This window comes from Quercus robur, chromosome 9, assembly GCF_932294415.1.
Source record: "Quercus robur chromosome 9, dhQueRobu3.1, whole genome shotgun sequence".
Lineage (NCBI taxonomy): Eukaryota > Viridiplantae > Streptophyta > Magnoliopsida > Fagales > Fagaceae > Quercus > Quercus robur.
The window spans coordinates 6813971-6838569 of record NC_065542.1 but is presented as its reverse complement, the minus strand read 5'-3'; the positions used below and the strand labels follow the sequence as shown (position 1 = coordinate 6838569).

General features: G+C 33.6%; 3 protein-coding genes across 11 annotated transcripts; 1 reads left to right on the top strand and 2 right to left on the bottom strand.

The window, feature by feature from the left end:
• Window positions 1-216: 216 nt before the first annotated feature.
• Window positions 217-11141, top strand: LOC126698627 (uncharacterized). 9 transcript variants are annotated; one of them, XM_050395996.1, is made up of 23 exons: window positions 217-567; window positions 665-793; window positions 1295-1462; window positions 1550-1633; window positions 1912-1962; window positions 2709-2765; window positions 2857-2939; window positions 3065-3188; window positions 3275-3334; window positions 3824-4066; window positions 4360-4440; window positions 4557-4704; window positions 5204-5331; window positions 5641-5688; window positions 5818-5948; window positions 6170-6252; window positions 6857-6960; window positions 7485-7555; window positions 8273-8538; window positions 8649-8836; window positions 9282-9686; window positions 10401-10484; window positions 10660-11141. In XM_050395996.1, exons 1-20 carry the CDS (start codon window positions 316-318, stop codon window positions 8801-8803), a joined length of 2466 nt encoding a protein of 821 aa, XP_050251953.1. In that variant the 5' UTR covers window positions 217-315; the 3' UTR covers window positions 8804-8836; window positions 9282-9686; window positions 10401-10484; window positions 10660-11141. The 9 variants fall into 9 exon arrangements, with proteins under 9 accessions (XP_050251953.1, XP_050251949.1, XP_050251945.1 ...); XM_050395992.1 differs by having other exon boundaries at window positions 218-567; window positions 8234-8538; window positions 9312-9406; XM_050395988.1 differs by having other exon boundaries at window positions 218-567; window positions 8234-8538; window positions 9312-9686.
• Window positions 11142-17574: 6433 nt separating this feature from the next.
• LOC126698968 (uncharacterized) lies at window positions 17575-19030 on the bottom strand. The gene is made up of 3 exons (XM_050396510.1): window positions 18706-19030; window positions 18252-18496; window positions 17575-18102 (listed from the first exon to the last, which is right to left on the bottom strand). The coding sequence occupies exons 1-3, from the start codon at window positions 18865-18867 to the stop codon at window positions 17775-17777; spliced, it is 735 nt and encodes a 244-aa protein (XP_050252467.1). The 5' UTR covers window positions 18868-19030; the 3' UTR covers window positions 17575-17774.
• Window positions 19031-22928: 3898 nt separating this feature from the next.
• LOC126699878 (uncharacterized) lies at window positions 22929-24264 on the bottom strand. The gene is made up of 2 exons (XM_050397846.1): window positions 23943-24264; window positions 22929-23663 (listed from the first exon to the last, which is right to left on the bottom strand). The coding sequence occupies exons 1-2, from the start codon at window positions 24102-24104 to the stop codon at window positions 23109-23111; spliced, it is 717 nt and encodes a 238-aa protein (XP_050253803.1). The 5' UTR covers window positions 24105-24264; the 3' UTR covers window positions 22929-23108.
• Window positions 24265-24599: the final 335 nt, after the last annotated feature.

Sequence of the window (24599 nt, the reverse complement as noted above, 5' to 3'; positions counted from 1 at the left end):
TTCCTTATTCAAAATGAGAAAAATATTAAAAGGATTACTAATTTCATTACCAAACTATTTATAAATTGACGTGGTAATAAAAATAATTAACGAATTTCAAACACTATGCTAAATGAATATTTTTTTTTTAAAAATCATAATAATTTTTATGAGATTAAAGTATTAAACTCTAAACCACTCATCGCTCTTTCCTTCTATCCAAACACCACAACTACTGCTAGTACTACTACTACTTTCCCTCTTTCTGGTTCCGAATAGTTTCAAAGTTTCAATAAAAAGCCCACAGAACACACACACACACACACACAGAGAAAAATGAATTGTTGTGCATTATTTCTCAACTCCACTCTTTTCCCAATTACCATTAATATCAAATCTGTTACGTTCAAAAACCAATCATTTTTTCTCAGACAATCCTCAGTTGTCTCCGCAAACCTTAGTACTGTTACCAAACACAAATCCTTATCCTCTGTTCACTCCAACAGCCTCAGAGTCCTCGAATGGGACAAGCTCTGTGACTCTGTCTCTTCCTTTGCCACCACTTCCTTTGGCCGCGAAGCCACAAAGGTCTCTCTCTCTCTCTTAAACTCTGCTTCAAATTCTCAATGAATGTTTCATCATATCGCTTTGTTTTTTTGTTGTTTTGTTTTTCTGTGTGTGTTAGGCGCAGCTGTGGTCTCTGAATCAAACGTACGAAGAGAGTCTGAGGCTTTTGGAAGAGACCAATGCGGCCGTGGAAATGTACAACCACGGTGGTTGTAGATTGGACTTTACCGGCATTGATGTTGTTCTTGTTAGTGCACTGTTCTTAATTGGTTTTTGTTCTGTCTTTTTATTTTTAGTCAATAATATTGTTCTTCCTAAGTTTCATTTGTTTGACCAACACATGCACGATTGTTTGTTGTTTTCAAAGTTTTTGAGTTTGAACACTCTCAAATTTCATTTTGGCATTTTGTCATATATGTAGTGTTCGTTTTTGTGACTATGTAGAAGTAGGACTCATTGTATTTCGTTGTAACTTGTCGTGTTAATATTTGTTCGGTAATTGGTCTCTCACATTCATTGATGTACACTCTGTACATACAATTCATATTTTCACACGCGATGTGCACATTTATAATGTGAAATGGGTGGTGTACGGACAATGTACAATAAGGATTGTGTGAGAATCAATGCCCATATTTGTTCTCTCAATAGTGGTAGATTCATAATCTTGATCTTACACAAGAATGAGAATGTTTGCTATTTATTCATGGCCTTGCTCTTAAAAGTGCTTGTTATGTTGTCCTTGAAGGTGAAATCTGCTATCCAACAAGCCAGGAGAAGTTTACCGGTGGATGGAAATGCGGCACTGGCTGTTGCAGCTCTACTACAGCATTGTGAAACTTTGCAGTTAAATTTAAAAGCTGCAATCAAGGAAGATGCAGATTGGTACAGACGTTTCATGCCTCTCACAGAAGAGGTAACTAGAGTGTTAATATTCAAACTAATTGTCTCCATGTTTATTGAATGCTTTTATGTGTTGACTTCTTCCCAACTTTGCATGCAGATAACTGGATTTATTATAAATCGATCATTAGTTAAGTTGATACTGCAAATTATAGACGAAGATGGCTCTGTTAAAGATTCAGCGGTTTGTTCATTTTAACCTCACTGAATTTCACCAATGCTGTTTTATACATATTGTGACACCGGAACTTTGTTGATTTCCTCTAGTTAAGATGGTTTCTGATTTTTCAGAGAGCAGTTGCTTTATTGAAAAAAGTTTTTGAACCTTTATACATATGCTGTTCTGCTCCACGATTTTTTGTTGGCTTGTTTGTCATTTTTCATATTGAAATGTTGTATCAGGAACCTAATTATTCTAGTCTTACTAATTTTTTTTTTTTCAATTTTTGTTCCTGGTTTTAGAGTCCAACCCTGAAACGATCACGTGAACAAGTGAGAATGCTTGAGAGAAAGGTAAATTTGGTCTTTTATTTATTTATATTATTTCCAAGTGGTGTTTTTGGTTAGATAGGTAGAAACTTCTAGTTGTCCCCAGCTACTATTTGATGAGGGCTAGCTAGCAAAAATATTGCTTAATTAAGGTAGTGTATTGCAGTCATCAGCCAGTAGATATGATTAATCATTTTGACACTGAACATAAAAGAAAGATTCACATATCCCAATGTCTCCCTTGTCATTGTGCAAAACTGTCATAAGTGCTTCAATGGAAGTTACCTGAAAGTTGAAAGTTATAATTCACACTTATTGCTTCTAGCCCATTGGTTGGGTTTAGCTTTGCAAGGTAGCAGAACTGTGCCCGGCATTTGGGCGCGTAGCAGGGCTTGTCAGACCTGCTTGAGGTTTGGCTAGCCCTTTGGGCCTTCTTTCAGGCATATAAGCTGATGGCAGGGCCTGAGAGCCCACTGAGTTTGGGCAGCCCTTTCGGTGTTATTATTTCTGCTAAAACATATAGGATGAGCACTTTTCCACATGCCTCTAAAGTTCATATTTGAACATGGATTTATGTATTCTTTATATTTTACATCCTACTTTTACAAACCTGTCCTTATATTTTGAGTTGCAGTACCTTCTCGGTGGGTTTAAGTTGGCGTATAAAGGTTACACATGTTGAATGCACTACTGGCCAAGAGCTTAAAATCATCATTACTGTTCTTATTGACAATTTTATCTTAAAATCTTTTATTGTCTTCTCTGTTCAGATATATCAGTTAATGGACAGCTTAATTAGGAGTGAGAAGAATGAAACACCATTTCTGGTATGAAGCATGGGATCAAAGATGTCTTTCTTTTGCATCTTCATGATTTTCTTTTTCCCCTAATAAAATAATTATCCCATTACTGGTTCAGGAAGTGAGTAACATAGATGGCAGGTGGTGTATAAAATCAGGGGTGGATCAACTGAAAGGCGTCAAGGGTCTACTGTTATACAGGTCCACAAAATTTTATCGTGTAACTTCCAAGATCATCACACATGCAAACACATTCTAGTTGATTTTTCTTCAAGTGGTAACTCATATTTGTATTTGTTTCCTGAGAGATAATATGCTGTTTGTAGTGGTTCAGGCAGAGGAAGCATTGTAGAGCCACTCTCTGCCGTTCCTTTAAATGATGAGTTGCAGCAAGCAAGAGCATCAGTGGCAAAGGCTGTGGCAGATGTGCTTTCAATGTTAACAGAAAAGGTTGCTGTATTATGTGATGAAATTTCTTTCGATTGGACTTATATGTATTTCATTCTTATGTTTCTGTGTTGCTGTTTTCTGCACAGATGCAAATTGATCTTGATGAGATTGAAAAGTTGTTAAACAGTATAATTCAACTGGATGTGGTAGGTGTCTCACCTTTTTCTCTCTCTCTCTCTCAAAAGAGGTGTGGTCCCCTGCTTACTCTATGCACTTGCTTCTTGAATGACATTAGGTACATAAAAGATAAATTTAGAGTAGCAGTTTAGCCAATTTAAAAAGTTTCAGCTGTGGTTTTGTAAAGTTGTGTTGTGGATCTCTTTATTGCTCATCAAGGAATTCTTATAAAATAAAAAAATAAATAAAAAAACTCTGCCAAAACATTCTAGATATAATGTGTGATTGATGTAATGAAGGTTGGAAAACAAAAGGAATAATATTGGGTAGAGGCAAGAAGGCTACCTTTCTTTACCTTATAAGGATTCAGCCTCAAACATGGAGCACGCAAGCCATGTGCCATGACCCTTTAAGATTCTATATTTAAGCATGCCCCAGAGTCCTTGCAGATGTTTCATCATCTGATTGTTCTAGTTGGTGATTCATTAGTTGCTTATTTTGTGGTTCTTAATATGTAGGTCAATGCTCGAGCAACCTTTGGTCTTTCATTTGGAGGCACATATCCTGATTTGTTTCTATCAAAAGGCAGTGGCTCTTCTACTTCTGTTGTGTATCCATCAGGAAACAAAAATTCAAATGCATCATACCCCATTAAGAGGGAATGGACATTGTATCTGCCAAAAGCTTATCATCCTTTATTGCTTCAGCAGCATAGGCAAAATTTGCAGAAGGCCAGGAAAGATGTCAGTAATGCTACTTCTGTAAGTTATGCTGGACCCAAAAGCTGCTGACCTTTTTTTTTTTTTTTTTTTTTTTTTTTTTTTTTGTGGTGGGGGGGGGGGGGGGGTGGTGTTTCCTGAGTTAAGAGCACATAAATCACATTAAAATACTGCAAGTTGGGGTAGAATTTTCTTTTCGCAGAATGCTGTGGCAATTGACTTCTTTGAAAAAAAAAGTTATTCAGCTGGCTCTCGCTAGTCATTCTACCCTTAGTTTATCTTTTATGCAAAGTTTTTATGTTGCATGTGGTATTAAACAGTGTTTTTTCCCTCAGGATATTAGGAGAAAACAGCAAGGTGAGATTATGGCACGAAAAGGAGAAAAAGATGTAGATCTTCCATCCTTAAAAATGCAGGTAATGATTTCAAAAAAAATGAGTTGGAATTTCATATTTCCAGTTGCCTATAAATTTAATGTACACCTCAAATTATAATAATTTTTTTTCAAGACAAATGCATTTCTGGTTTTCAGGTTACTGCACTAGAACAAGCTCATCCAGTTCCAGTTGATTTTTTTGTAAATCATATAACTCGAGTTTTGGTTATAACTGGCCCCAATACTGGGGGTAAAACCATTTGTTTAAAGACAGTCGGATTGGCAGCTATGATGGCTAAATCAGGTTCATGTAACTCCTCTGTTGTTTTTATGTAGTTCTATTTTTACATGGCTGTAGAATCTAAATACAAATCTTATTATTCACAATCATGTAGAGACTTCTTATTCTATGTTAACTACATTTTTGCTTGAGACTCTTGATATTTAGACAGTTATGGTAAGTTTGATATATTAATTGGAAATAAAAACAGCTTGCCAGGCAGTACGGTGCAGAATATTTATGGATTAAAAAAATTAAATCCACAAACCAAGATGCAACTTCCAACAACATATACCAAGTTTGCCCTAGACTTGCTGACTAGTTTTTCTCCTAATGTTGATGATAGAAACTTTGTGAAATCATAAATCCAGCCATGTGGCTCACAAATAATCCAAATAAGTTTAGTTAGTGAGAACAGCTGAAGATTTGCACTAAATGTTCTACTAATTTTTCCTATTTATTTTATCATTTGGGGTTCTTTATTGTACCACCCACCATTGTAATAATTTCTTAAGTGTTGCAGGTCTATATGTTTTAGCTTCTGAATCAGTAAAAATCCCTTGGTTTGATGCTGTTTTTGCTGACATTGGGGATGAACAGTCCTTGTCACAGTCTTTATCTACCTTCTCTGGCCATTTGAAACAAATAAATGTAAGGATAATATATTTCCCAGAACATTTCTCACCTCATTAAATTAATAGTCTGTGTTGATTAAAATTACTGGCTAGAGCACTATAAACTGCTTACAAGTTCCTTGAAATTAGATATATATGCCTTTTTTCTCAATGAAATCCTTCAGCAAATTAGAGCGGCTGTTTAAACCAAGAGACTCTTGATTTTTTACTAGGTTTCAGTTAAATCATTCCTTGTGCAATCATAAATTTTTATTTTTTGATATATTACAGTATTTCCTTTTTCATATGAGAAATTTACATGCAAGTTCTTTGTAACATCGTGCAGGACATTCGATTACATGCAACAAGTCAGTCATTGGTGCTACTAGATGAAGTATGTTTTAAATTGGCTTGGTTAAAGTTTGGAAACATAATTACTAATTTTACAGAAAAGGAAGAAAGAGAATAAAAACTTATTTTTACAATGACTGTATATGGATTTTATTCTTTTTATATTTGTTAGGTTGGTGCGGGAACAAATCCCCTTGAAGGAGCAGCACTAGGGATGTCACTGTTGGAATCTTTTGCTGAAACTGGTGTTTTGTTGACAATAGCTACTACACATCATGGTGAACTCAAAACCCTGAAATACAGGTATTTGTGTACATGTAAAGATGAAACTGAAATGTAAACAATGTCATGTTTTAGTCACTTAACATGTCTAGTTTGAACAAGAAATCTAGTCTTATTGAAGTTAATTGAACAAAGTTATGCCTTCAGCATCGTGCTTTTAATTGGGATGAGCCCCAAAGACTATTTGCACCCTGCAGTAAATTCTTGGGATCATGTTCATGAGGATTTTTTTTTTCCCACAGTAATGACACCTTTGAAAACGCATGCATGGAGTTTGATGAAGTGAATCTGAAACCAACTTTCAAGATTCTCTGGGGAGTACCAGGTTTTCAATATCAGTTTCGGACCTCTTTCATTCATGCTGCTACCTTTTCTTTTTCTTTGACTATTTTTATCTAGTTGCCATGTAAAAAATGTAAAATAAAATGGCATAGAGATCTATTACACATGGAATAGAGGTCAATATTGCAAATTGTATTTGATTTGTATCAGCAAGTTGAGTATAAATCATGTTAATGTTATCTCTAGTTTGTGGAAGTGGTAAATGCCCACATTTGATTTTTTAAAATGGAGTTGCATTGATGGTGACTACTACTAGTACTGGAAGCATGATAGCATAGAGCAGTGTGATGAATGGGTAAATACTATTTGACTTCCTCAGGAAGTATGTTATTATTTAGTGTTTGACCTGTTGCTAATTTTGGCAATAACTTGTTAAAGTACTCCTGATAGTGTCAACTCTAGTTATATAAATAGAGCTTGCAGTTGTCTTAGAGGTTTACTACTAGAAGTGTATTGTAAATTTTTGGGCTGCATGCACTTCAGACCACATTTTTTCATTGGCCAAGCAGTGGTTCTTTGGTGTTTTTTTTTTTTTTTTTGGTGGTAACATTACTGGCTATAATTCAAGGAATGAAATTTTACTGTAGGGCGTTCAAATGCAATCAATATAGCTGAAAAGTTAGGAGTGCCCAGTATAATTGTGGATAATGCTCGTGAGCTATATGGTTCAGCTAGTGCAGAGATAGATGAGGTAATGCACATTAGCTCATATGTGTTTTTTTTTAATTTAGTTTTGAATACTATGTGTTGATAGAGGTTTTATGATTTCTACTTTGAACTGGAGAATATAAAATTATATTTCTTTTATTCATTAAATATACACAAAATCTTCTTGTAAGGACTTGAGGTGCCCATCTCAGCTAAAATAATCACAGCTGTTCTTTTTCTATTGCTACCAGAAAAAGAAGCTCTAAAATGAACTGTATGCTGTTCCAGTTAAAATTTCTAGTCATATTTAAGTCAAAAATCCATGTCAAAAGTGGAAACTTGTTACTTTGGGTTACATGATGTAGTGAATTTACTATATAAAAATAATGTAAATTTGTAATTAAGTAGCATAGATTTTAGATGTTGGAAATTTGCAGCCCTTGCTGTCATTTTAAGCTTGCATGTACTGAGAAGTACAGATACTAGATAATGATAGCACATTGTTTCAGTCCTTTTACCAAGACGTCATCTTTTTCCATAGAATTTATTTGTTATATTTTGATACAGGTCATAACTGAAATGGAAAGGTTAAAGCAAGACTTCAAGGAGTATTTGGAGGAAGCACAACATCATATGATGTGAGAATCTTTCACTCAAAAAAAAGAACTTCTAATTTAGACTGTAGTGTCACAGTATTGTATATAAAAGTTTGGTATTCACCATGCTGTTTAAATCCCACAGCTTAAAATTCTAATACTATCATTTGCTATTATTAAATATTATGTAATGAATGAAGGACACCAACAATTGGTTTAACCTCCACTCCAACCCTCTTCCCCTGTTTTTTCTCTGGTAAAACCAATTCTGTTCTATGTAATAAAGAAATTTGACTTTTGATGCCATATATAAACCGGGCGCTGCACATATCAAATATTTGAGGCATGTAGATCTCCAACAGATGTCAAGAGACAACTATTGATGGGAAAAAATGTTTTGCCACTGCATACTCAGATAAATTGCATCATGATAAAAGCCCTCATTCTAAAATATGAACAGACATTTGTAGAGGTCTCCTTGCTGTAGTTCAGTATCATGAATTTTTTGGATTAGTGATAAAAAGAATTCAAGAACAGGCCAGGGAGGAAAAAAATCCATATGGCCTTCATTTATCCCAATAAATATAATTTCAATTATGTAAAACTTACTTGATAATTGATGCTCGTCATTAATATGGCTAGCCTTGCTTTGTGAGCGACAGAAAAATCTGTACTCTGATGCATGCTCTATCTGATATCTCTTTGTATTTGCGACTGTAGGCTCTCAAAAGACCTTTATGAAAATTTATTGGTTGCTAGAAGGAAAATAATGGAACATGGCACTAGACAAAGATTGAGGAAGATGCGTGAAATATCTGAGGCTGCAGCAATGGCACGTTCTATTCTTCACAACAAAGTGCGACAACTTCGTGCATCTGCAATTCAATCTTCACAGCCAACTCCAACTCATAAAAGCCAGCATGCACTGGCTATCAGCAGACAGCATACTATGGCAGAATACACTGAACCTCCTATGGCATATAAGAGTGCATCCTTTATTGAAGATATCAAGCAAACACCATCAGGTATTCATTAAGAATTGATCAGATCTTCTGCCAAATCCACCCTGCTTGTAGTTGAAAAACGTTTGTGGGACTTAATCTTGTATCTTTGCTTTCACCTAAATATGTTGCAGAGAAGTCTCAGCTTCCCAAGGTTGGTGATATGGTGCATGTTTCTTCTCTTGGGAGGAAGGGGACAGTTTTAAGATTGGAGCCATCTAAAGATGAAATAGTAGTTCAAACCGGTAACATGAAGTTGAAGTTAAAGTTGATTGATATTGAGAAGTGACTATCGAGGATTTATACATGTCCTTGAGAACAAGTAAGGATTTTCTGTTTGTGCACCTCACTTTTTTGCCCTATCTTCATTTCCTGTTCAAATTAGCAATCTGACACTGCCTGGGATAATGCTGGTCCTCACTTCACTCTAAATTAGTCAATAATTAATAAGTAGGCAGTTGATAGGATGCAGTGGCAAGGAAAGGGTGAAAGACAATCTGTATGATTAATTGATTATAAATTTATAATACAATTTGAAATAACAAAAATAATTTGCTTCGTCATACTTCAAAATATAGGAATTCATGATATACAGAAATGCTCCAAAGATGTAATAGACCTGTAAGTTTGATTCTCCAAAACCCCATTCTGTACTGGGCTGTTGCTCCTATTTTCTGATCTCAGCACTTGGGTAGTACTCAAGCATTGAAATATTCTCTTTCTAGCACCCATAATGTATGATTCTCTATCTCCTTCGCATTATGCAGGAATTTTGTGACATATGTCACATCTTTCAGGAAGGTGGGATCATATTGAACACTGTCATCATCAGGTGCCCTCAAGAAGATGGACCAATGGAAACCAGAAGCATTCTGAAATTCAGGGCTGTTTGGTAGTGTAACTTGAACAACAGTTTTCAGTGTTTAAACAACATTACACGTATTTCCACACACTTTTTCACCCACACGTATTTCCAAAAAATACAAACAATGTTACCAAACACCCCCCAAATATGAAGATTCAAGAAAACAAAGAGCTTTGACAATTCAATGAGACAAGTCATAGAGTTTTAAGATATTATCAGTTATACAAATCCACATCCTAGTAGAGACTCAATGATGGTTTACTGTTCAATTCCGGCATCTTGAGGATACTAAGGAAAATGGTGCAAGGTATGCTTATGTTTAACTTCGTTCATGGTTTAGTTGAATGATAGACTATCTAACAAGGCCCACAGGAATAAAGAAATTCTACTCCTATTACTATATGTAATAGCAAAAGCCTAATCCTCCATTCCCTCCCATAAATACACGTGGCATATGAAATTCCAGTTCCAAAGACAGTGTAAAACACACTTCTAAGACATTGTTTATGCTTCAAAAAAACCATTTAATGCTAAGACACCATTTAACTTAATATGTTTTAAAAATAACCATTTAATTAAATACAAAAACCCGAAAGGATTGAGAGAGGTACAGAGAGATTTAGAGTTTGCAAGGAACGGGGGAGAAAGAGAGACATTTATATTGAGATTTATTTGATTTTAGGTATCATTCTTTTGTAGACTAATTGTTTTTGAGATGTTTTGATTAGGTCTTTCAAGTTCAAGTTTAGGACTATGAATTATAGGAATATTAGGCGCTAGAAGGATTGTTGGCAAGTCTTTTTGGAGTTTTATGCTAAACTCATTGATTTAATTATGTTCAGGTTTTATCTCAACAATTTTGGTAGTAATTGTTGCCCGTTTTGCCAATCCTCATTTAAAGGCATTCCTTAAAATTTTTTTTTTGGGTTAAACACATAATTTATACAGTTCTTTTGTTGCTACTTGCTGGTCTTTTTGGTTTTCCGATTCTTTGGTGAATGTGAGAGCATGTTTATTTCAGGTGGGGATTTCATCTGGTGCAGCAGCAGCAGCTGCTGCAATAAAAGTGGGAAAGAGGCCTCAAAATGATGGAAAACTCGTTGCTGTAAGTCTTATTGCCTTCTTCAAATCTATATAGAATCTCTGTTGCATGTTTTTGTATTATGATAGTCAGCTTAGGTTATTTTAATTCAAGCTTCACATAAGAAATTCAGAATCGCTTTAAATATGTTTATGATGACTCCTTTTGTATTCATACTGATGGCAACATAGATTTTCAGAAGGTTTTTGATCTACTCTTGGAAGTTTCTGAGGTTGAAAAGATGACCCCAGATAGGATGGTGAAGATAGTTTTTGTGTTTAGCAATGTGGGGTTCCAGCGAGGAGGGGATAAGATATTGCCAGAAATAGTGTTTTGGAATGCTAGAGACTCTGTTCAAGTTTGCTGGCAAGGAAGAGAGAAGGTGTAGCCAAGGTTCGTGGGGTTTTGGATGGTTCACTGACTACATTGTTGGAGGAAAATGTGGTTCCATCTCTGGAGGATTTAGTGAAGTCAGTTCCAAAGCCAGAGAAGTTGATGGAGTTCCCTCAGCAATTTCTGGAGAAGATTACTATGATCTTATTGTATTTGATTGATGTATCTAAAACAGTGAGAAATTTTGCTTTTTACAGAATAGAATTTGATCTGTTTGCACTGAATAGTCTTCATTATTAGAAAACTGACATCAAGGATTCATTGATGTCAGCAGCATGTTTACTGTTATCTTTTTTGCTTGCTTTTTGTGTTTTGAATTTTCATTGCATTGCATTTACAGTTTTGTGGCTTGATGAAAGTATAGTTCTTAATGTATACAAGTTATTGAAAGTTAAGGAGCCATTATCTATTGCTGCTAAAAATGATACTCCACTATAAGTACTTTGGTTTTGGTACTTTCTTTGTAAGCTAATCTATAATTTATATAGGATCTTGTTAATTTCTTTGAAAGTTAATCTATTATTTTCTTGCAAATTAAAATAATACAAAACTCATAATACAACAAAATATGAAAAATAAACACTTGCACTTATTCAAAAAATAATAAATTAAAATAAAAAATAAGGAACACTAATATTGCCTTAGGAACTGTATACTAAAATGCATTTGTCACATCTATCTATATATATCTAAAAGTTGAAATGTAGCAATTATTATTGCTACGCTCCTGTTGAGCCACATTATCGGCCACGTCATTATATATATATATATATATATATATATATTGGTTTACCAATTCTATTAATTTTCTATTGCAAAATTAATGTTTTTGTGGCCAACATGATGCACTACACTCCACCATAAACTTTATTGTTTATATTCAAAACTCCTTTCAACATTAAATTTTTAGTTTTAATGTGAATAGCATGGGATACCAGGTGGTCTTTTGCACTACCACCCTAAGTTAACTAAAATTTACTAAAAAAAAAAATACTACTATAATCACTTCTACTATGGCACATATCATTTCTTCTTAAAGAGAAAATGATTATAATCACTCTTCATCAATCACTATTTTTTTCATTTTCAAGGAGCCAGTCAAACTTTATTTTTGGTTTCCCATTTATTTGTAATGTATAATTTTTTAAAATTTTATAAAACATTTATTTGTATGTTGTAACAGTTGATTCCGTTGTGTATATGAAAAGACGGTGATCTTTTCATCTACTCCAATCATTTCTTCTGTTATTTATTTATTTATTGAGATATTTCCTTTGTTATTTAATATTAGACCAAAACATTTTCTTTGCTATATGGAGTATAAAACAAATAACACAAATTTGGTGTGGTGTCATACTATCATTACAAATTTACAAGTGATGCCTTCAAGTGTGAGATAGCAACAATGTTTGGTGGCTTCAAAGGTGACAATGCCAACTTGGAGAAGAATGCCCCAAGTGATGAAGAGAGCTTTGCAATAGGTAGGATGCCGTTGTCAAGGGAGATGGGATTTCTTTTTATGTTAACATATTTGTTCTTAATGTAGATTTCATGCTTGATGAATACACTAAGTAGGATTTCCATTCCCATGGTTTCCACCAAAAGGTAAAATTTCTAATTTGTATAATACATCTATTATATTTTGTTAGTAGTATTCAAATTGAGACCATGTTTGACATGAGCAGTAATTTATGTCTTTTTTTTTTCCTCTTTTTATGTATTTTATTTGTTAGCATAAGTTGAATAGTTGTTTTTTGTTTATTTCTTTTTAATTCCGTATTGCAATAAGAAATTAGAGATATAAGATAAACTAAAGAAATTATTTTTCGGCTTATGTTTTTTCATATTTTAGGGGCACTTTTTTTTTTTTTTCTGTGACGTGTCCAAATAATAAAATAAATTAAAACTCAATTGCCTTCCTTTTTTTCTTTTTTCTTTTATATTGTAACTTTTGTAACACTTATGCTTCTAAATTTTTCATGTTGGATTTGATATGCCATATGTGATGTGCACAACATGTTAATCGGCTTGAGATAATCCAAGATATACACTACTTGGCTAAAGCTAATAATTCGCACATTCGATGGTTTGATGTTCAATCAAACTACCCTCAACAAGTATGTCACTCCCACAAGCAGTCTCACTTTTACTTATAAAAAAAAAAAAAAGGTTTAGTCTTACATTTTTTTTTTTTTGATAGTATTTTACATGCATCTTTCCAAATGCTAATGTGGACACTTATCTCTAATGACATGGCAGGTAATGAGCTATTATTAACATACCAATAACATGACGGAAATTGGGCTTCAATGTGATGGAAGCTAGGTGTATGTAGGTTCTAAGAATGGCATAGTAAAGATTTGGGATTTGAGGTAAATAGATTTTTTCCCCCAACATATATAAGGTGGATTTGTTATTTTTAAATTATTATATTATGCCCTTATTGTTTAATATTATTTAGAGTTACTCTTTTATATAAATATTGTAGGGACACGATTATTTAACGGCCCAAGAATGACGTTGGGCTCGCACATGAAAGATCCCTCACAATATGAGTGGTAGAGAATGGGCTTAAACGGCTTGCCTTTGATCACGGGGCGACGGTCCGTTCCTGATTTTAGGGGGACTCATGTAAGAAAGGATTCAGCCTGAACATCCAAGCCCTACAGCGTCGTAGCCTGAGGGGTTGGACTCCTCGGACTAAGTCCGAGGAGCATTAAGTTCTTCCCCTTCTTCTCCTTTTTTTCCCTCCTTTTTCTCTTGGCTTTCGTTTCCTTTTATACTCGTATTCCTCCCTCTCTTTAGGGTCCACGTGTGAGCGTTACCTTCGGGGCCGAAGACTTGTCCTATCCGCCCATACCTCAAGTGGTTGGGAGTAGACGTAAAGGTTGAATAGCTTGGTCAAGAATAGGGGCTTGTCAGGTACAGAGTTCTCTACTACAGTATGAGCAGTCTTTTCACTTATCCTATCCGTGCATTAAACTCCTCCTTGACAATTGGTTTCCTCAGATCAGGCCCTGGGCTTTGATATAGGACGGGCCTGGGCCATGAATTTTCTGGCCCACAAATATATATATATATATAATCTGAAGTGTAAAATTTATTATTGCTACACTCCTATTAAGCCACCTCATCCACCACATCATTATTCTTTTTCTTATTATTTGTTACCTTTAATTTTTTTTTGAAAATATTAAATATATAAATATATTGGTTTTACAAATTCATCATAGATAGTCTTAACTTTGCATATTCATGTTCTTTAATTATGATGTTATAATTAAATAATAAATCAATGAAAAATCAAAACAAAAAATATTGTCTATACATATTCATCTTCAACGGTTTTAACTTTACATATAATTTTGCATTTACAAGTTTATTTACTTTAATTTAGATGTTTATAACTAGAAAATAAAATCAATGAAGAATTTAAAAAAAAAAAAGTGTCTATAAAAAGTTATTCACAATTCTTGCTTAATATTTGATGGTAGAAAATATATAACTAAACAACTGCCTTATAGGAGGAATCTGAATCAAGTGTATTGTAGATCTCCTACTAGAGGTTTGTACTTAATGGTGTTTGTTATTGACCTAATTTGGAGAAAAATCATATCATATTATGTCCTATTTTGTGTTGTTATCAGATTTTAGTTTATTTTGAAAAGAACAAGATAGTTTGGACAATATGACGAAGAATAGTTTGTGCAGTTGAAAAAGATGGTCTTTGTATAGTTTCCTTTCATTGCTTGTAACTATTTTGTTTAACAAAATAGTAACAAATTATTATGCCTTTATTAAATGATGTTCCAAGGTACTTGAGTAATTGTTTTAAGCGTTTACGAACATTTGATATTACTCCTCATCATCTTCTCATTAGTGTATTTTTAAAGATTTTTTAAAGAAAATAAATTCAATTTTGTGTTTTAAATTAATTATTTAACTATTTATTATTCATATATTGGATTAGATTATGGCAATATTTACACAATACTTCTTTTTTGGGTTAAAATTTTCCTCTATTTTTTCCCCTTTAAATTGTACTCTTGGTTTATTGATTTATTTTTATATTATTAAGGAAAAAGAGTGAAAATCATCATGTATAAAGCTATAGCCAGCACTTTTACTTAGAATCGGCCTCCTATTTCTATTGAATAACTTCAAAACCTTATTAAAATTTTTGAATTTGATTGTGCATTGGATCTTTGGTTTGATAACATCACATTTGATATGTTTTACGTATCGGGAAGGAGTTTAATTATGATGTGAGTTTTATTTTTACCTTTCTTTTTTATTTTAAATTGTACTTTTGTTGAATTTTATTAATTTTTTAGATATATTTTTCAATGTTTTCAGTGTGTAGGGTAGAAAAAATTAGGTTTGAGAAAGTTTGTTTAAAACTAAAAGAATAATTTCTAAATTTTATATATTTTATAATGATATACAAAATGTTATAAATAATTTTTATTAAAAAATAAATATTTTCACTAACTTACCTTTTGAATTCTTGGAAAAAATTGTTTTGTTTTCATTTTGATATGATAAAAATTATATATATATATATATATATATATATATTACATTTGTGATTTTTTCTATAATAAATGAAAATATGTTTATAAAATACATTATTCTTTATTAAATTAGTTCAAATTGCGAAAACTAAACTTAGGATCCGTTTGGATACCGCTGAAAACTGAAACTGAAAATTGAAAAATACTGTAGTAAAATAATTTTTAAATGTGTGAATAGTACCGTGGGACCCATTTTTAATGAAAAAATTGCTGAAAAGTGAAATTTATGAGTTCGTGAAAAGTACACAATGTGCACTGATTGGCTGAAAAAAGTTTAAAAAGTCAAAATTTGTGGTTACTGTTCATTGAACAATAGATAAACAGTAACCGCAAATCTAAAAAAGCTGAAAAACGCAAAAGTGCTGGTTTTCAGCGCAATCCAAACGCTCTCTTAATGAGGTCACTCTAAAAGGATTATCACGCGCAACACGCATGACTACAACTAGTATATTATAAAAATCTTATTTTGAATCTATATCTATGAGGATTGAAGAAATTTAATAAGGAAAATAGTTTGTTTCCCAGTTTGCACTTTAACATTAATATAGCATATCAACATATATTATCATAATAATTTATTTTTTAAACTAATTAAAACCATATTTCAAATTTTTTTTATAAAAAAAAATCCTATGTATATCTTTGGTAGGGGTAGGTACTAGACAATGTTATTAATTCCGTTCCGACCGGAATGGCAGAAAAATTTCGTACTGTTATGCAAACCGGAATGACACCCCCTTGTTCCACTTCGGATAAAATTCCGGCCTATTCCAGTGAAATCCGGTCAATATTCAAGATTCGGCCAGTACATATTCAATAGCTCAAGATGAGCCTCACTGCATGAGTGAAAAAAAAAAAAAAAAAAAAAAAAAGATGAAGATGAAGATGACGATGAAGATGAGAACAAAAATTAAAAGATGAGATTAGTGTCAACAAATTTACAGAGTAATAGACCCGAAGAGAAATCCTTGGAGATGAAAATGCTAAGAGAGACAGAAGGTTAAGTGAGAGTATAGAGAGAACTTAAAAGACATTTTGAATATACGGTTGTGATGAGGTTTGGAACGTGAGAATATTGGGATCGGTGATAGATGGGACTTTAAGAGAAAGATGAAAATGGGGGAAGAGCAGACCAAAGACACGTGTGACAGAGAAGAAAGAGAAGTTAAAAAATGAATCAAAAGATATGAAGATTTGGCAGTGATGGGATCGGTTTAGAGAATATGAATGCATAGGGAAAACTGAAAATTAAAATCATTATTTTATATAATTAAATTAACTCCATTATTTTATATCTATATTACTCTTTTTTGAATTAATGCTTTGCACAAATTGTGCCACTTAATGTGACACAAGCATTATTTAAGGTTAGATTGATTTGATTTATATATATATATATATATATGTGCGAAATTCTGAAACAATTTAAAATAACTTGAAATGGTATACCAAAATAATTTAGTACCAAAATATTTCATTCTAGAAACGGAATCTGAAATGAAATTAATAACATTTGTTTTTACCCAGGTGAAATCATGCACATGGGGGGACCAGCTTAACCCAAAAAAATATATTACACATTGGGTGCATTGAAATGTAGGCAGTGGGGGCTGCACTATACACATTTGTCTTGACTTTACTTCTTAAATATTGATGTAATAGAGACTTTTTTTCTCATCCTTTATGGCACTTCCCCAGATGAACCCTTTGGAAAAATGTCTGCTCAAGATTTTCCACATACCAATCAGTGATGGTTTGAATTATCTCTAAACCCCATATAATGCAATTACACATGTAATCTGAGCAAGCATTCTCAATTTATTTCTTAATTATCATTTGCTTCAGACTGAAATTGCTTAGAAACTTCCAAGTGCTTTTGAGTGGCAAGGATATCCCAGTCATGCCAGGGCATGATACCGACTTAAATGGAGAACAAATAAAAATAATGTTTCTTTTCCCCCATCATCTTGCAAAAAAGGCCCCATTGAATCAAGTAATATTTGAAGTGAAGATTCTCATCTCAAAGAATATGAGGATTGATTAAAAAATGTTCCTTACTCCTTAGTCTCACAGAATGTATCATTTTTGGCACAAGAAAAAGCCCATTGTGTGCAAAATTGAAGACTTACATGAATAGAGACACTAAATTAACAAAACATGCCAAAGTGATATGCTTATTCAAGACGATAATACAAGTTACAGAACCAGAAATGCAACTTTATTCAACTTGGGTTGAACTTTGAGTTGCTCTTTCTTTTCATTTTTGGGACTTACAAGCCTGGTTGTTGTTATTTAATACTAAGCTAACATCTATGCTAGATTGCCATAAATGATAAACCCAATATTTTTAAGTAGTTTCACTTTCACACCCAACTTCCTCATCCTTCTTGTGGTCATCAGCAGAAACATCAACAACCCACCCACTCTCAAAACTAACATCCAGAAAATAAAGCATGAAAACCAGGAGAAAACAGCTCAAGAACATAGGGATGGGCCCAAAGATCCACAAAAACATAGGGAAAGAGAAGTAGAAGGCACGCAAGCCTAGAGACCAGAAATAGCCTCCCCTATTTACTGTCTTGGCAACATACTCAGTAGTGAGAATTTGATTGTGGTGATCTAGTAACATTTTCTTGAAGGGAACGTTGATAAGGAAACTTGCATGGCTGTAATACCTATCAACAAATAGAAGAAATACACAAACAAACAAACCAATTCACATGTGAGTACAATACAAAAAGCACACATATATATGGAAAGTGCGTAGAGAGATACACAACCTACAATCTTACAAAAACTAATCTAAAAATACAGATTATAGTACCTTATAGACTGCATGTTGAAAAGGAAAGCAACCAAGAAGCAAACCAGTATAAGAAAGAACTTTATGGAGAAGACAAGCTCACTTTTGTCTCCAAACACAAGTAATGCCGATTTGTCCCAGTTGCCACTACTCATCAACACAGCAATGAGTGAGCTAAGCATTATTGCTGTGGAAGCCAATAGGGTCGATGCCATTATATTGTTTCTCAGTGTCTGTACAGCCAAAACACCATTTTTGGACACATCCTACAAAAGCCAACAAACACAAAATATATATTCATTGCATCACCTTTGATAGATTTGTTTAAACTAAAAATTTGCTATTTTCTAGCTACTAACAATATTATATGATATATTTCATTGTATTATAATGACATGCGTGTAAACAAATGAAAATAATGTGACAAAAGGAAGAGATAAGAAGGAAAAATCATGGATGTGACGTACGTATATACCTCCATCATAGCACGGACCCAGAAGCGACGATTGACGGCATTGATGCCGATGATAGTGTTGTTGGGGTGCTTCAAAATTCGGTAGAGAAGCCATATGTGGTATGACACCATTACAACAAGGCCTGAAGGAACTAATACGTAATCGAGAACACTTTTCTCCATTATGGGGTTGATTTCTTTCGTCTCTCTTTGTGTATAACCCTTTTTTTGTTTGTTTTGTTCTTGGACGGCAGAGAGAGAGAGAGAGAGAAAGAGTTCAACTCTAATACGGGTTTTGAGAGAAGTTAAGGTCAAGAGGCTTGTATACACAATACAGCTGGCTTGTTTTCTGTTTTTGTGCGAATCATACTCAAGACCATGCTATCAATTTTATTTAAAGTATTTTTATTTTATTTTATCAAACTTTAAATAATTTGTTTTTTGGTCCTTAAATACGTGACCCAAAAAAATTGTTAAATAAGAAATTTGGGTTCAATCCCCACTTACACAAAAAATCGATTAGTGTTTTGATCTGATGATAAATAACTATCATTAAGATCAGACGATATAAGTTGAAACTCTCTCAAAAAAAAAAAAAAATAGTTTTTTTTACCTTTTTCTAGTGGGTTTATAACCTTTATTTTGCCTTCCAAGCCCCCTAATGTAAATCATTTTAGCTATTTAGGTTTATATTTTTTATTTAGTGTCCATTTGGCAAAGATTATTTTTGCAAACTTATTTAACTATTCAGTTTATTTTTGCTACTATTTATGGATCTTATTGCACTTTTTGGTACTATTCATAAATCTCACTATATTATTTCAACTAACTTTTATTTTTACCTATAATACTTTCAGTAAAAAATTTCAATTTCAACAAAATAAGTCTCAAACCAACCCTTAATGGAAATCATTTTAACCAAGAAAAAAAAGAGACACAATTAATGAAGTACTTAAAAAAAAAAAAAAAACTTCTATGCACTTTTAAAAGTTTCACATGCCAAGAGTCATGAGGGGCTTCTTCCTATAAATTTTCACCACCCTCTCTAGTGCACTAACACACAAATAGCTAATACGACAATGGCTTCCTTTTCCCACCTCCCAATTTCCATCTTTGTCTGTGCTTCCCTCCTCCCAATTTCTTTCTTTGTCTATGCTTCCCTTCTCTCTTTTTCCACTCTCATGTGTTTGAGTAGTGCTTCAATTGAGCAACCATCTTCTATCAAAAATTAGCTCTGATATCTTACTGGTTTCAGAGCCAATACGTCCTTCAATTCAAGCATCACTTGAGTCATACCATGATCTATATGTAGTTCCTCCACCAAAAATTAGTTCTGATATTCTACCGGTTTCAGAGCCAAAACCACCTCAAATTCAAGCACCCGTTGAGCCATACCATGATCTACGTGTAGTTCCTTCACCCAAAATTAGCTCTGATATCTTACCGGTTTCAGAGCCAATAACACCTCAAATTCAAGCACCAGTCATTCCTATGAAGTTGAAGGTTTAACATAGAAGAGGAATGGTGTGTAATTGCATCCATGAAACTCGTAACTAAATAATGTTTAGTAAGCATGAATACGGGGTATTGAGGGATGTTTGCTACTTATTTGTATCTTTACTTTCTTCGCATGTCAAGTTTTGATTTCTCTCCTAAACAAATTGTGCAAGCTTTTAAAATGGTAAACACTAGTGATAAAATGGCTGGCTGGCTGCTTGTACTAACTACTAAGTGCAATTCATTTTCCACTACAGTTTTAAGGCTGAAGGTAATTTCATTGAAAATCAAGATCTGACATTTTTGATCTTAAGTTTTGTCAATTGAAAGATGGAAATTTTATTTCATCAAAGTAATATTGATAAATGAGTTCACAGCTATTACGCTAAGCATACTGACATTTCACAATACATCAAGACATAAGCATCTCAGATTCTCAGTTCAATGGGTTATATTACAAGAACATTAGGTGATATTATCAATTGAAAAGTAGACGTTACTAAGACCAAAATACAAAAACTTAAATAGTAATTTTGCATTTCAAAAAATAGGAAGATTAGATTTTAAATAAATAAAAAAACGAAATCTTAAATATAAAAATATCTCACTTAAAATTATCGATTTAGTACAATGTATCAAGCCAGACCTGAAAAAGATAAACTACCAACATATTTATAAAATTAAATTAAATTAACAAGTGGTTAGGAGTATATGAAAAAACCTGAATATATAGTTTTAAAAGGCTAAACAGGTTACAAATAATCTACAGAGTTTTATTGGGTTTGACCATATTATATGCCAAGATGGATTAATCAAAGGCTTGAAACAGTCTAGGTACTGTATGGTACCCCGACATATATGGAATGATGCGTGTTGTGAAAGTGTGTCCAGAGTTTGACATCTAATGTTTACCGGATCAAATTGGGCTATATAAGTAGACACAATGAGTAGGGGGTGTGCATAGATTGGGTTGGAAGGTTTTTTCATCTAGTGAATTGTACACTTGTGCTTATATGTTTCATGTCCTATAAAAAAATTGGATTTTCAAAAACTACTTAAGCATTTTTTTTAATAAAAAATTTATTATAATTCACATAATATGTCTATATTATTTTTAAATTTTTCAAATTCATCAAAACTATTTCTCAAAATACCAAAATAAATCAAACTTAAAAATTAAAATAAAGATAATAAAATAATCTAATATATATGGTGGGTTGGGCTGAATCAGATGGATTGAAAAAATTATTAAGCCAAACCCAACCCAATCCAACCCAACCCAAGAGTTGGTGGGTTAGATGCATACTCCAAATGAGGAATTCCAATTGTAACTTGATTAGTCTTTTTGGGGGGTGCAGTGCAAATGTGATAGTGCTTCATTAGGTCATGACAAATGGTATCAAAAGCAACCTAGTAATGGCAGTAGGTCATGACAAATGGTATCATAAGCAACTTAGTAACACAACGTAGGAAGGCCCTTCTCTGCTGATTCGTCCTAAGATAAGGAAGAGTTTAACCACACCAAAGCAAATTCAACTTCTGGAGAGAAATCACAGTCGAAAGAGGAAACAGATTCAACAAGAGACAAGGCTGGTAATGACGATCCTCCAACTGCGGTTACAACGACAGTGGCAAGGATTTGACGAGGATGTCATAATTTTTTTTGGGATAATTTGATAATTGTGAGAGGAGGAATTTGATTTGATGATGTCTTTGTTATAAATACCAGGAAGTACAAATGAGATATAGTACCCGTTTGGATTGTACTGAATCTGGCGTTTACGTTTTCAGTCCTTTTTTTTTTCTTCTACGCGTGAACAGTAAAATCATGTGATTTTACTGTGCAGGGGACAAAAAACACTGTTCATGCACTGTTCACTGGTCCCACGATACTATTCACACATTTAAAAATTATTTTGCTACAGTGTTTTCAGTTTCAACAAAAATAAGTTCAATCCAAAAAGACCTATAAGGTTCTTGGTTAACATTAAGAATTTAAGTGGAAGATATTGTGATACACTAAATTATATGGATTGGATTAGATAAAGTGTTGTGTGGACATTTATTAGTCCTACTTCGATTGTTTACCAGATCAATATGTGTTTGTCATATAAGTGATTATGAGGAGCTATAATTGTGCCCTTTTGGGATATAGTACAAATGCGGCTAATAATACTTCCTCTAGTCGTGATAAATAGACATGGTTTTAAGAAATATGATATATATATATTTATATAAAATTAGGAGAGTTATAGTGTGAAAGAATATGAACTTATTATCGGTTGCATTTATAAAATTCTTAAGAAGAAGTAATATTTCTTGAAACTTAGGGACGTCTCATTTCGTGAAACTAAAGGCAAATTTGTATAATTTCCCCAAAAATTAAGTGACAACTCGTAGAAGGGGAATACTTATTTTCATAAAAAGGGGGTGTGATGGCAATGTTTTTCTTAAGGGAATCATTTCCATGATTTTCATCATATTCTCAACAAAGTTACTTTTTATTTATTTCTTTTAAAAGATCCAAATTAATAAAGTAGTTTATTTCTAATTTTGCATATAATATTTCTTTTCCCATGTGCAATTCTCCGCAAAAGCTCATGGGAATCAAGTAGCATCCTTTGCTTAAGTGAAGATTCTTGTCTCAATGAAAATGGGGATAGATCAAAAGAGGCTCTTTATTCCTTAGTATCACATTGCTTGTCTTTTTTGGTGCAATAAACTAACTGAAAAGCCCATTGTGTGCAAAATTAACAAATCATGCCAAAATGAAGCACTTTTTATTCAAGATGATAGTACAAGTTAAAAGAACTTGATCTGCAACTTAATTCAACTTGGGTTGAATGTGTAACCTTATATTGCTATGCTATTAAAGTCTACCATCTATGATAAATTGCTATAAACCCACCATATATAAGTGACCAATTTTAAGTTTCCCTCCCAAGTTCCTCATCCTTATCAGCAGTAACAGAATCAGTCCACCCAAGCTCAAATGCGACATCTAGGAAATAAAGCATGAAAACCAGGACAAAACAGGACAAGAACATGGGGATGGGCCCAAAGATCCACAAAAACAAAGGAAAGGAGAAGTAGAAGGCACGCAATCCTAAAGACCAGAAATAGCTTCCCCTATTCACTGTCTTAGCAACATACTCAGCAGTGAGATGTTGATAATGGTGATCTATGGACATCTTCTTGAAAGGAACGTTGATGAGGATACTTGCATGGCTGTAGTACCTTATAGACTGCACGTTGAAAAGGAAAGCAACCAAGAAGCACACCAATATGGAGAAGAACTTTATGGAGAAGCCAAGCTCACTCATGTCTCCAAACACAAGAAATGCTGATTTATCCCAGCTGCGACTTGTCATCAAAACCGCAATGAGGGAGCTAAGCATTATTGCTGTGGAAGCCAATAGGGTCGATGCCATTATATTGTTTCTCAGTGTCTGTACAGCAAGAACACCATTCTTTGACGCATCCTGCACAGCCAGGCATATACACATTTATATCATCATGCATGAAATTTAATTTGCATACTCATTTGAAATTGATTGCATTATCAGATCATGACATGTATGTAACAACTAGAAATATATGAGAGATCGATCTAGCGGTTCTTAGGCCCCATATGATGTAAGAGGTTCTGAGCTCAAATTCTGGACTTTTCACTTAAATTACATGAGAACAAAACAAGGTGTATAGAAATGCGCCACGAAGACAAAGGTAAAATTCCAATATGGTAAAGCAAAAGAATTTACCTCCATCATAGCTTGGACCCAGAAGCGGCGATTGAAGGTATTGATGCCGATGACAGTCTTGTTGGGGTGCTTCATGATTCGATAGAGAAGCCACATGTGGTATGACAACATTACAACAAGGCCTGAAGGAACAAATATGAAATCAAGAAATTTTTTCTCCATTAGTATAATATCCACAGCTCTTTAATTTTGTCTCTCAGTATAAAGCTTTTGTTTGTTCTTGAAGGCTTGAGATGAAAGACAGACAGAGAGACACAGAATCCAACTCTAATACGGGTGTAGTGTGTGTGGACTGAGTGAATTGGAAGAATGAGCAATAGAAAAGCAATGTAAAGTTAGCTTTTTATACACAACACACAAGGCTCATGTGTACGTATTGCTTTTGTCTTTGTCTTTCGAGAGAGGCTTTAAATGGGATCCACGTATTTGTGGTGCGCTAAAGAGTCTGTCTGTGATCCATTGATTAAGCCAAACCCAACCCACTAAACTCACCAAACACCTATATGACTCTTTTTTCCCTTTACTTTTTTTTAATCAATAGTGATCTGGTCACTTTGAGTCAGTTTGAGTGTGTATAGGGTGACTTTTTCTGTTTTCTTTCTAGTTCTAGCTCATGATGAGATTAGCAAGCAGCGGCTAATGCTATGTCCACATGAA

Bases quoted from the DNA above. Each gene is read 5' to 3' on its own strand.
- LOC126698627 (XM_050395993.1), top strand. From the start codon at position 316: ATGAATTGTTGTGCATTATTTCTCAACTCCACTCTTTTCCCAATTACC. The intron at 4,705-5,203 runs GTTCATGTAACT...TAAGTGTTGCAG, and splicing joins AGCTATGATGGCTAAATCAG to GTCTATATGTTTTAGCTTCT. The intron at 8,539-8,648 runs GTATTCATTAAG...AATATGTTGCAG, and splicing joins TATCAAGCAAACACCATCAG to AGAAGTCTCAGCTTCCCAAG.
- LOC126698968 (XM_050396510.1), bottom strand. From the start codon at position 18,867: ATGGAGAAAAGTGTTCTCGATTACGTATTAGTTCCTTCAGGCCTTGTT. The intron at 18,497-18,705 runs GTATATACGTAC...TGGCTTTTGTAG, and splicing joins GGGTCCGTGCTATGATGGAG to GATGTGTCCAAAAATGGTGT. The intron at 18,103-18,251 runs GTACTATAATCT...ATTTGTTGATAG, and splicing joins TTCAACATGCAGTCTATAAG to GTATTACAGCCATGCAAGTT.
- LOC126699878 (XM_050397846.1), bottom strand. From the start codon at position 24,104: ATGGAGAAAAAATTTCTTGATTTCATATTTGTTCCTTCAGGCCTTGTT. The intron at 23,664-23,942 runs GTAAATTCTTTT...CTGGCTGTGCAG, and splicing joins GGGTCCAAGCTATGATGGAG to GATGCGTCAAAGAATGGTGT.